This window comes from Ostrinia furnacalis, unplaced genomic scaffold (genome assembly GCF_004193835.3).
Source record: "Ostrinia furnacalis isolate ACB-3 unplaced genomic scaffold, ASM419383v2 OfSCF6691, whole genome shotgun sequence".
Lineage (NCBI taxonomy): Eukaryota > Metazoa > Arthropoda > Insecta > Lepidoptera > Crambidae > Ostrinia > Ostrinia furnacalis.
The window spans coordinates 1,392,556-1,405,951 of record NW_021136930.1 but is presented as its reverse complement, the minus strand read 5'-3'; the positions used below and the strand labels follow the sequence as shown (position 1 = coordinate 1,405,951).

Here is a 13,396-nt window from a genome sequence, read left to right as displayed (position 1 = left end):
CTGTGGCAATTTGCTAACAAATAAGGCTGCATTTTAAATATAAATATTAAAGAGACGCGAGAAATGAAATTATGTCTGGTTGGAGGCATGGAATATGGATTAGTCATAATAATACTACTATTACTCGTACGTGCTCATTTCCACCTATGTCATAATGTTACATTGTCAACATACTTAAAATATTATTTTATGTTCTGTTAGAGATTTAGACTGGTTCAAATAGGTATAATATGCATTACAAAGTTATAAATGTTCGTGTCCATTTCACGACCTAGCCTAGACGAGATTAGAATCTAGCTAGCCTGGTAGGATTCTGAACCGCCTCTGTGGTCCAGTGGTAGAACCACCTTTTTCAGACCCAGACAGAGGTTCGATTTTCAGTGGGGCCCGATCTTACCTTTCGGTTTGGTTGGTGGTAGATCTGGTTCTAAGTCCGCCTGGCTAGCTACCGCCATCTTACCTTAATTCGGTCACCATAACAACATTGATAAAATCATTGTTATGTTCCGGCACTTCCGGCAGTCGGAGCTAAGATAGCCAGTTTTTCTGTGGTTGAGGATTCCGGGTGAAGCTCGCTTCCACCTTCCTCCTTATCGTCACTTACCAACAGATGAGATGCAGGCCAAGAGCTTCCTCGTCATAGATAAGAAAATGTATTGAAAAAAAAAAGCCTTTCATTGGTCCAACCATTGAAAATGCCATTGAAAAAGACAAAACTGACCATATGGCGTTAATTTATTCAAAATAACAAAACAATGAATCTTTAAATTCAGGCCTCATTGCTTTAGTTCTAGTCCATTTATTAATACCGCTTTCCTAACAATATACTTAAATATGACTGCAAGAAACATTAAACTGTCAGGCAGTTGAGAAATGTTGCTTTATATTATATTCAATACGCAAAGTGTTTGGTCAACACGTATACATAATAATATTCGATTTAGAAGTAAATTAATGCATTGAACTTACTGCCGTTAAAAGTAAGTACCGTTTGTGCATGCATTATCTAAATCTTATACAATACTAGCTGACCCGGCGAACTTTGTTCCGCCTTAATGGCAATAAATAAGCAGACTTTTTTTTAATTTCGAACGGGATAAAAAGTATCCTATGTCCTTCTCCTGGCTCTAAACTACCTCCCTGACAATTTTCAGCTAAATCGGTTCAGCCGTTCTTGAGTTATAAGCGAAGTAACTAACACGACTTTCTTTTATATATATAGATAATAGGAGTAACTAGAACTCCTATGTGGTATTATTATTAAGATATTTGTAAGATTTTTACCGAAACTTAGAGTCCATCCTTATGAAAGTCTTGTTTTACGTTTAAAAGACTGCCTGGGAAGTGAGACTCGAACAATATCCTCCTTCCTGCGCCCATTCTCTACTGGTCAACAGGCATATACTGATGCTTCACTTCTGCACCATCGATATATTCGTTTCTAGTGCTGTCCACTGAGGGACAAAGATTGCCTTAAAGGTGCTTCCAGCGATTTGTTTCTTCTACGTTTATTGGGCAGACTGCAAGAGACTGGAATTCTCTTCTTCCATCGTCTGTCTTACCACTCTAATTAAAACTGGCTGTAGAGTGACAAGATACACAAATCGAGTGAATTCAACATTCTTACCACTGCAGTGACCACGAAAACCATAAAAAACCTCGCAAAAAAGTGCAATATTATTACCTAACCTCTAAAATAGTCTGCAGATTGGTGACTAAGTTTAGCTTTTACTTTCTGGAGACGGCCATTTTAAAATTCTCCACGGATTTTTGTCTTTATTGACATTCTAAAAGTGTACAAAATTGAAAGTGTCAGACATTCCGCCTTACTGGTGTCTGCAAACATTTTATATGGTCTTAATTACATACATTCTATTCAGTGGAAGTTAATTAATGTGATTTCACTTGCTTGCTGATACTAATTACTTATTAATTACACGGTTTTTGTTGACTTTAATACCATTTGCATGTCGGAAGAGGCCGGTCAGTGTATGTATGCGATATGATTATTACGAATAGTGAATACAATCAAATACTGCACATATAGAATCTGCTACGGGACTATTCCCACCTCTCGTTCCCACCGCTGCAACTCCTGTGTAGCCAGGATCTACAGCTGGACCGCCATAAAAACCCAACCAGTGAAGGTCAAGTTTGTCCCGGGGAAAAGTTAAACTGTCATTGGACCCGCAACGAAATTAATCAGAAGAACATAGGAGTTTATTTATACTATAGGATCTGATACTAAAGTGCAACAGCTTGGGTGCCATATTATTTATCACTTCTGAAGATGCATGCGAAAGAATTCCTTCTGTTTGTTTCTTTCGCCTAACCAGATGAATCATTTAAGTGACAATACCGTTTATAATAAAAAACTTGAAGGAATGATGTAGGGAATTCACGTTTACATTAGGTCATCCATCATCATATGATGGGATCATCTCATATTAGAGACATGAAAATTCATGATCATGTTATATTCATATGCTTTTAATAAAAATGAAGGTGGTATAAGAGACTAGCTAGACTTGGCGACTATGTTTTGCATTAGAATAGACTGTGAAGGACCGAATTCTACGCGAGGAACTCTCGATCAAAAACTAAACTGGCTAAGGTTCACAAACCTAAAAATAGAACATCATAACATTGATTAAAGTTGTTCATGTAACAACACACCTAATCAACAATTCGGTTGCGACATCCTCCGTGGGAGGCGTAGCGTACTGCTTGTAGGAGGCGGACGGCTCATATAGTAGGCACTTGTGTTATTGTAGGGCTGCCATTTGTCCGCTTTTTCAGTGTTTCTTGTCCGAAGGCTGTCCGGAAAGGCTTTTGACACAATTTGACAGCGTCGCAAATATTGACACAAAAGTTACAAAATTGTTTTTTTTTGTTAGGGTTCATAAATACATAAAAGTGCAAACATTTTGAAGTTATCGTCCAGGGTTGCGTCGACAATTTAGGTAGCCCTATGTATGCTATTTTCATCTTATTTATTGACTACGATAATAATCGTTTGTGTAATACTTACTTACAGTAGATAATTTTAGGCATTTTCTCTGAATTTGTTATCTGAACTTCAGAAGCTTAAGCAACTGGCTTGTTTGATTGACTTGTGAAAAATATGTTTTTATTTATGCACTGATTTTCATCATGTTGAGCAGTCCTTGAACCATGCCATGTCAGTTGCCTATGACTTACTTGACTTATGGTCCTATGTCCCCTAGATGGGGCAGNCTTTTTATAATATCAGGTATAAATACGCAACCGGTAACTTGGTGAACCTTTACTGTGCTTGAAAAAGTATTTATACCTTCAGTAGAACCTAATGTTGCTGCTTTTTCCGATAGTATGTCTACGGTGTATCTACGGTGAAAATTTTCATATTCGGGCAGGTTTTCTCAAGGGCTTTAGCTTTCTAGATGCCATTTTTTCTGTAAAAAAGTCATATTAAATTGTAAAGCTATGATATACATAATACCAAGTAAAGGTTCAGAGAAAAATATAGAAGTATTCATGAAAACGCATACAAATGTATCTCCCCTGGTCATTACGAATCTCCCCTGCCATCAAAAAAGCCAGGGGAAATACGGCAGGGGAGATACATTTTCGATCAATAAATAAATTCTGTCACAGAAAATTATCGCACTATACGCAATCGTTATGCACAAAAAGCACATGAATTTTACAGAAAATTCTGAAATTTTTTCGGATCTTTACTTGGAAAACGGTTGGTTTTCCATACATTTTTAAATGTAAAGATTCACATTCGCCTCTATAATACCTAATAATATGGATAACATGCAACATTTAATTTATTTAGAACAATACAATAAGGAAATGTTGTCACACTGTTATATGTATTAATGTTTGTAATAATGACAAGATGGCAACACCACTCGCATTTGATGTTGCAAAATTCTTTTTTTTACGTTTGTAATAGCTAGAGCAGTGAACCACACAATTCGGCGATAGCATATCAGCAAGGTCGGTTGGAGTGCGATTGACTGCATCGCTCTTATTTCGAGGGGTATAAGGACGATTTGAAGGTCAGCATGTTACATTGATCTGCTGTTGTGTAGCTCTAGGAAATTCGGAACGATTTCGGATCGATTCGATTCGAATTTTTCTGGCTACTTAAATGGCTCTCCTGTAAAATCTATTTTTTTCACTTACGCCAGTATACGTAGGAGCCATCGATATGCTATTGTGTGGTTCTCATAGAAAAAGCTTTACTTAGTTTAAGACACACATAAATACAAGCTATTTGGAAAGGAAAGGGAATAAGTACAGAATTTTATTTTGACTTCGGGAACCTAAGGACTGGTGACAAAATGTACAAAATTTTAACGCCCGTACTCACAAACATTACTATGAGGTCTCACAGTGCACGTGAACGCACAGGGTGACATACGAACCAATCACACAGCTCTATTCAATGCTGTGCGATCGATTTTCTATTTCACTTAAGCAAGCATCGTTTGTGAATATGGGCTGAATGCAGTAGCCTGAAAAAGGAGTAAATGTCAGTTTGTTGTTTACAAAAGTGATGCACATGTCTTTGGCAGACCATTCCATTGAAATTGCCAAGAGCCATTTTGTTGTTTATTACATCTAATGATCATAATTAATTACTGTGGCAATTTGCTAACAAATAAGGCTGCATAAATATAAATATTAAAGAGACGCGAGAAATGAAATTATGTCTGGTTGGAGGCATGGAATATTGATTAGTCATAATAATACTACTATTACTCGTACGTGCTCATTTCCACCTATGTCATAATGTTACATTGTCAACATACTTAAAATATTATTTTATGTTCTGTTAGAGATTTAGACTGGTTCAAATAGGTATAATATGCATTACAAAGTTATAAATGTTCGTGTCCATTTCACGACCTAGCCTAGGCGGGATTAGAATCTAGCTAGCCTGTAGTAGGATTCTGAACCGCCTCTGTGGTCCAGTGGTAGAACCACTTGCTTCAGACCCAGAGGTTCGATTTTCAGTGAGGCCCGATTTTGATATTTGTAAGATTTTTAAAGAGACTCCATCCTTATGAAAGTCTTGTTTTACCTTTAAAAGACTGCCTGGGAAGTGAGACTTTAACAGCATCCTCCTTCCTGCCCTCATTCTCTACTGGACAAAAAAGGTATATTATACTAATTCTTGTAATGAGCTCCCCTGGCTTACCTGGAAGTCTTTAAATAGACTTCGGACGCAGGTTGGCCGTAGTAAGGACAATCTGGTCAGGTGGGGATTCTTGGATGGCTTAAACATGGCGTGCAGGTGCGGTTTTGTTCCCCAGTCCATGAAGCACCTGATGTCGTACCCTGAGTGCCCAAGCAACTGCACTCAGGAGGATTTGATGAGTGCTGCTGACAACGCCACTCTTGTGGTGGACTTTTGGGCTGACACTGTGTAGGTTTTTTGTCGACACGAAAAGAAGAAGAATACTGATTCTTTACCATTGCACCATCGTATATTCGTTTCTAGTGCTGTCCACTGAGGGACAAAGGCTCCTCCCTCAAGGATTTCCACAACGAACCGTCCTGCGCTGCCCGCATCCAGGTGCTTCCAGCGATTTGTTTCTTCTACGTTTATTGGACAGACTGCAAGAGAGTGGAATTCTCATCCATCGTCTGTCTTCCCACTGTAATTTAAACTGGCTGTAGAGTGACAAGATATACCTAGACTGTTAACTTTATTGTAGAACCTGGGGCACAAATCGAGTGAATTCAACATTCTTACCACTGCAGTGACTAGACCACGAAAACCATAAAAAACCTCGCAAAAAAGTGCAATATTATTACCTAACCAGTAAAATAGTCTGCAGATTGGTGACTAAGTTTAGCTTTTACTTTCTGGAGACGGCCATTTTAAAATTCTCCACGGATTTTTGTCTTTATTGACATTCTAAAAGTGTACAAAATTGAAAGTGTCAGACATTCCGCCTTACTGGTGTCTGCAAACATTTTATATGGTCTTAATTACATACATTCTATTCAGTGGAAGTTAATTAATGTGATTTCACTTGCTTGCTGATATTACTTATTAATTACACGGTTTTTGTTGACTTTAATACCATTTGCATGTCGGAAGAGGCCGGTCAGTGTATGTATGCGATATGATTATTACGAATAGTGAATACAATCAAATACTGCACATATAGAATCTGCTACGGGACTATTCCCACCTCTCGTTCCCACCGCTGCAACTCCTGTGTAGCCAGGATCTACAGCTGGACCGCCATAAAAACCCAACCAGTGAAGGTCAAGTTTGTCCCGGGGAAAAGTTAAACTGTCATTGGACCCGTAACGAAATTAATCAGAAGAACATAGGAGTTTATTTATACTATAGGATCTGATACTAAAGTGCAACAGCTTGGGTGCCATATTATTTATCACTTCTGAAGATGCATGCGAAAGAATTCCTTCTGTTTGTTTCTTTCGCCTAACCCGATGAATCATTTAAGTGACGATACCGTTTATAATAAAAAACTTGAAGGAATGAAGTAGGGGATTCACATTTACTTTAGGGCACCCATCATCATAAAATATGATGGGATCATCTCATAAAGGCAGTCCATGAAAATTCATATGATATTCATATGCTTTTAATAAAAATGTAAGGTGGTATAAAGGACTAGCTAGACTTGGCGACTATGTTTTGAATTAGATATAGACTGAAGGACCGAATTCTACGCGAGCATAAACTAAACTGGCTAAGGTTCACAAACCTAAAAATAGAACATCATAACATTGATTAAAGTTGTTCATGTAACAACACACCTAATCAACAATTCGGTTGCGACATCCTCCGTGGGAGGCGTAGCGTACTGCTTGTAGGAGGCGGACGGCTCGTATAGTAGGCACTTGTGTGGTTGTAGGGCTGCCATTTGTCCGCTTTTTCAGTGTTTCTTGTCCGGAGGCTGTCCGGAAAGGCTTTTGACACAATTTGACAGCGTCGCAAATATTGACACAAAAGTTACAAAATTGTTTTTTTTTGCTAGGGTTCACAATATGTACACATAAAAGTGCATTTTGAAATTATCGTCCAGCGTTGCGTCGACAAATTAGGTAGCCCTATGTATGCTATTTTCATCTTATTTATTGACTACGATTATAATCGTTTGTGTAGGTGTATACTTACAGATAATTTTAGGCATTTTCTCTGAATCTGTTATCTGAACTTCAGAAGCTTAAACAACTGGCTTGATTGATTGTCTTGTGAAAAATGATTTTATTTATGCACTAAAAATCATGTTGAGCAGTCCTTGAACCATGCCATGTCAGTTGCCTATGGCAGCTCACAAAGTTACCTTGTAACCTCAATTGTTTCTGCCCACATAATTTAGGATTACTTTGCCATTATGACCCTATTATGATATTACCCTAAACTCTAACGCCCGTATTCACAAACATTACTGTGAGGTCTCACAGTACAGGGTGACACACGAACCAATCACAGAGCTCTATTCAATGCTGTGCGTTCGATTTGCTGCTTCACTTAAGCGATGCTCGTTTGTGAATACCTACGGGATTAAGAATCAACCAGGCACATTATGCTCATCATTGAAATTGTGACTTATTTAGATGTAATAGATGCTATTTTCCAGCAAAAATGGACAGGCTGACGACAGCACATATAACTAAACCCTGTGGCATCTTATGCCATAGTAATGCGGGCTATTTTGCAGCAAAAATTTATAGGCTGTAAATGTGCAGACGATTGTAAAATTCTTCGGTCTTTTTCTTCATATTGAGAGTATTTTTGTCTGCTTATCTTGGAAGTCCGCTTCCATCTGTCGATCTATGAAGGATGTGGATTCCGGCGTTGTTTTTCTACCGGTCGTTGAGTTATTAATAGAATATGAAGTTAACGGATCGCTGGGCACAATTGCACAATTACTAACAAGTTTTTTAATAAGCAAAAACAAACGAAGATAGATTAAAAGTAATTTAAAATATTGGTGTTATAATTTTTAAACTACAAAACGGAATTGAGTCATCTTTGCCAATTTGTGGGATTATTTTAACGTATATAAGATTTCTCAATTACAAAAACTTCTTAATAAGGAAGTTACATTATTCCCATACGTTTTTACCAAGAACCATAGCTACCAGCAAAAAGTCTCTAATCATAAAAATCTAATTCGCAATATCAATCAATAGCTACTGAACAATACCATGAAAACGCCAATACAACGTTATAATGAGCGTATAAATTATAAAGTTACACCACGTTTAATTGTTTCCCATTTATTAACGTAACACCGATCACATTCACTGCTTCACAATTTCACCTGAGAGGTTTCTCACGGTGTTTTCCTCCTTGCTATTCCACAAAAACACTTTCTTTGCAGTTAGCGTCACTCAGAAGTCAGAAGTGAGTAACAGGTGCGAAGAAAAAAACCTTGATAGGAAAGGAAATCGATCGTCGATGAAACGGCGGACGTGGTTGCATATTTATAGAAATGGGATGGGGCGTCTTACAAGTTACATAGTTAAATAGAACTTTAACAATGACAGACTTTGATTGATGCTTTCTCAAGTAGCTTTTACCCGTAAACGAAGATTTAATAAAAAGTGGCCCAAGTCAACATGTATGATATTCTCTTGTCTATACTGAGTTAGCTGGCAACATTTCAGATACTTTCGTCAAATTCCTTTTTCGTCTGAGTAGATTAGGTTGCTTTTTTTCTGACGAAAACGGACTTGGTCAGATTCCGCTTTCGTCAGAATAAAAATATCTGTAGGAATTTTAAGTTGAACTGCATACACGGGTCCCGTATTTTTGGAATGATTCATGAAACACACGACACGACAAATTTAATTAAGTACATATAAGAGCTTTTCTACTAGTAGTAATCTTGGATAGGGCTTCTTGTTTTATCAAAAACTTTATAGTAACTCGGACCACACCCGCCACACTGCAGAAAGTGAACGCATCATTGGCATCATCTAATCAGAATCTACAACGTGCTACAATGACTCAACATCGAGTTAATTGTATCCGAATCAGGCGGTGAATGACCTAATTTTTTATCGCAACACGATTCCGAGGTGTTTATCAACAAGCAGACAAACAGTTTATGTGATAAGAGCTAGAAATAAGGTTATAATACCTAGGTAGCATGGTTTATAATTAGGTATAATAAATAAGTATTGATGTCGCACAGGAAAATTGTTTTAAACATGAATTGATGGCCTCATTTCCATACGAAATTTCAGGAAATTTCAATAGTGTATGTGCCTACCTATCTGTCGATTGTTAGAGTGATTTTGAGCCCGATCCGGATCCGTCAAAATACGGGATTTGAAAAAGTGATCTAGTGCGTAAACTAAGAACTACCACTTAGAAGTTAGATCTATGACTACCAATAACTGTTTTCATAGATTTGGATCGAACGTAGTCGAAATCGCTCCAACAAAGAAAGTTTCAGAAAAATTTGAATGGACAAAAAATACAACTGCAAATAACCTTTCATTTCATTCGTAAAAGATTCACGATCGAACTGTCAGTCAAGCTGAAGCGTGGTAAAAAGGGGCGAAAAAGGCGCAGGTGCGTCCTAATTTACCGGAAAACAAGCATTTTTAAAAGCTAAAACGTGTACGGTTTTAACCTGTCAGTTCTAATGTCTAATGTGTGAATTTTAAATTAAAAACGGTTCCAAAAATTTAATAATTATTAAGGATTTCGTGAGCATTTGGAAAGAAGTTACGTCTTGAAATTATTACTTAATTATTTACCTAATCGTTAATGCGAGCTTAATCTGAAAATAAAAAGCAAAAACGCATTATCCATTATGTATTGTTTTTTTTTACTTTGGTATTCCGAATAAACTAAAAAAAAAATGTAAAAAATGCGGACAAGTTATCCATTGCACCATGATGCTTTTTTAATCATTAGACGACACAAGATTCGAACTTGGTCTTTAATTAGTGATTTCGATTGTTCCAGAAAAAGGACTGTATCGCCGAGTACGATACTAAAGCGGGAACAGAAGTGGCTGCGTATGCTCAACAACTGGGAGGCGTTTATGAGCAAAAACTACAAGAAAGTCCGCGAGAGGTGTAGGAAAGGTAAGCGAATTTCAACCGTATTGTAGAACCTTCAAGGTCGAGTCGAGTAAGTTTTTGGACTTCATCATCATCAAGGTGTGTAGTCCAGTGTTGCCAACGAAGTATCAAGCTCCCCACCAGAATTGACCTCTAAAACCACCAGAAATCCACTAATAAAAATCGCACCATCGTAAAAATCGCTAAATTTTCCACTATTTTTTGTCTGGCAGATTTGTGGTCATTTTGAAAGAAAACAATATTGTAGATTTATCTTATTGTTATTAGGTAGGTACTTTNATTTATTGTCATTTTTCTTAGGTCTCTTTACTCGCTAGCTCGAACAGTGTTGCCTGCACGATGAAATTAAACTCCAAAAACGATACGAGTGGACCATATAATCGTTGTTCCAATGTTTAAGAAAAAAAAGCCTTAATTCTTAAATTCCACTAGATAAATCCACTAGCCACTAAAACCCATATTTGTCCGCTAGTAGGCAAGTCAAAACCACCAGATTTAGTGGAAAATCCACTAAGTTGGCAACACTGGTGTAGTCTCCACAGGAGCACGACCCTCTTTTGTTTTCCCAACGCTGACCAGACAGGTTGGGGATAGGGTTGCCAGGTCCAAAAACATAAACCCGGACTCGGTGCTTAATTTGGCTGGACATGAATGGATATTCTGTTCTGACTTTCGACTGGGACGGCAACCACATAAAAAGCCTACCTAACAAAAGCCGGACAGCCCGAACAAGATAATATTTACCCGGACAAGCGCGTAAAAGCCAAACATGTCCGGCTAAAGCCACCAGGCAACCCTAGTTGGGGAGGCCTGATGTTCCTATATTTCTCCCTTAGTCACCTTTTACGACATTCACGGGAAGAGTGGAAATGGACCTTCTACTTTGCCAGAACCGCACGATTTATGTTTGAATTTAGTGTCAGTATAATTTGCATTTTCATCCAGCAAGATACGAGAATTTCATTTAGACGGCCACGTATCTTTGTGGTTTGTATGCCGAAGGGAAATCCCGCATAGTTTAAAAATGCACAAGCATATTAAAAGCTGAGTCACATGAATTTTTGAGACGACAAATAGCCCAATTTTGGTATTGGAATGCCGATTCGACCATCGCTAGTTTCTTCGTCGATTACTGAACTATTGTAGTAAACCCAGTTTTAACACAAGCATATTATTATTATAATTTAGCTTACCTGCAAGCCTAAGGCACAGAACAGACGGTGAAACGCAACTGCAACGAAACTGCTAGTTAGGTACTTTTGAGTTGCATCTAAGTTTCCGCCATAGCGTCCGTTGAGAGACCACACATGATGCGATCAGTTTGAAACTTTCAGTTTCAGTTTCATTCATCAGAATCATCAGAAAGTTGCAGTTTCGTTGCAGTTGCGTTTCACCGTCTGTTCTGGGCCTTAGATGTACGTCACTATAAAAGCCAAAGAGCGTCACAAATGACGCAATAAATATTGGCATTATATTGTTTATTATACATAACTTTTAACAATAAACTTCTACATTAATCTATATTTTATCACAAACTAATCTTTATCTCCTTCTTTCCAGGTATTCCAGCATCAGTCCGGCCAAAAGCGTGGCTCTACCTATGCGGTGGCCAGCTACTTCTGGAGAAGCACCCGAACGAATACGAGGAGCTGCTGCAGGCGCCTGGGGACCCCAAGTGCATGGACGACATCAGGAAGGACCTGCACAGACAGTTCCCATACCACGAGATGTTCATCAGGGAAGAGGGAGTTGGGTGAGTGTTGATTTGGAGGTTTTGAAGCAGTAGAGATTAGGTCTTGGTGTCAATATAGTGTCCGACATTGGTAGAGATGGGTTTCCACCTGAGTAAAAACCTACATGTGTTAAAATAAATACCCGTTTCATTCCACCCAGGGGTGATTATAGCGGGTAAAAAACAAATTATTTCCAGCCAGCTTAAACTAAAACGTCAACATTTGATGATATTTCAGTCCACTTTCACATAATCTCAGATTAAACCTTCATTTCAATATAGTGTCCGACATTGAATCTTTTGTCAATCAATATAGTGTGTGACATTAATCCTAAGGTCAATATAGTGTGCGACATTGAATCTTTTGTCAATCAATATAGTGTGTGACATTAAATCTTATGTGAACTTAAAATCGCGTCTGAGGTAGAAAAGCAATAAAAAATTGCAATCAGAAGATTGGAAACTCGTTTTCCTCAAAGTCACCAAATGTTTTTCTTGCTTGGTTTTTATCATTTGTTTAATGAGACTACATATTTGTAAGTAGTCTAAGTAGGTACCTACTATTAAATTAAAAGGTATTGATTGATTATAAAGTACGAGTTGGTTGTACTGATAGTATAAAATGTGGTAATATTCACGATAGCCAAACATTATGTGACATGTTGTAGCATTAAATATCAATGAATCATTTGAAATATGTGGAATCCTATTTGTTCACTATATTTGCTTTAGCGTTATCAAACACTTGTCAAATGAGAATGTACACACGGCCCATCAAGGTGTCACAATTCAACTGCGAAAGTAACTCTTATTCTGTTTGCAATTGGGTCGACATTTTGAACTCTGTGGTGTATAAATCCAGTGTCGATTACCTACAAAATCAATTGGACGTAATGTATCAATTCGTCAGAGTAAATAAATTACTTCCTGCAAGTCAAAGTTGAGGTTAATGATGGTGTCCATTTACAGATGTCATTGTTCTTTGACACTACAGGAAATGTACTTTGTCACTTGAGGATGACAAATTTTCAAGGACATTTTGGTTAGTCCTATTAATAGAACATCGGAAAACATGGTCCGTGTACTACCAGTAGGACAACGGGCAATAAATAAATAAATATCCTTGGACATTTTACACTGCGGCTCTCCCAAAATAAGCAAAGCTTGTACTATGGGTACTAGACGACGGGATAAACATACTTATATACTTTTTTTTTTGTAAATACATACATATTATACATAGAAAACACCCAGACCTGTCACAGAAATTAAAATTCATCATTTCAATTTCGGCCCGGCCGGGAATCGAACCCGGGACCTCTCGGAATAGTAGTCCGTTCTGAACCACTACACCAATCGGCCGACTATAAGGAAACTTCCTTTTGGGTTTTCTTGTCTTGTTAGGGCTGTTTTCCACCAAAGCGAGACGAGACGAAAGGAGACGAGACGCGTTATTTACACGTCTTGTCACCCCTAAACCTCAGTAGAAATGGTTGAGTACTCTGCTCCGCTCCGCTAGCTATGTCGCTTGTCTCCGCTTTGGTGGAAAACGGCCTTAACCATTTTATCATTTTGGTCATT

At 37.9% G+C, this 13,396-nt stretch overlaps 1 protein-coding gene across 2 annotated transcripts in view; it reads left to right on the top strand.

Annotated features, from left to right (window-relative positions):
* The window catches only part of wkd (TBC1 domain family member whacked), a 31,365-nt gene that overhangs the window by 7,750 nt on the left and 10,219 nt on the right, over positions 1–13,396 (top strand). For both annotated transcript variants that reach the window (XM_028318223.1, XM_028318224.1), the window contains exons 2-3: positions 9,965–10,086; positions 11,644–11,836. In XM_028318223.1, the coding sequence (XP_028174024.1) occupies positions 9,965–10,086; positions 11,644–11,836 (315 nt within the window). The remainder of the gene's footprint in view (positions 1–9,964; positions 10,087–11,643; positions 11,837–13,396) is intronic.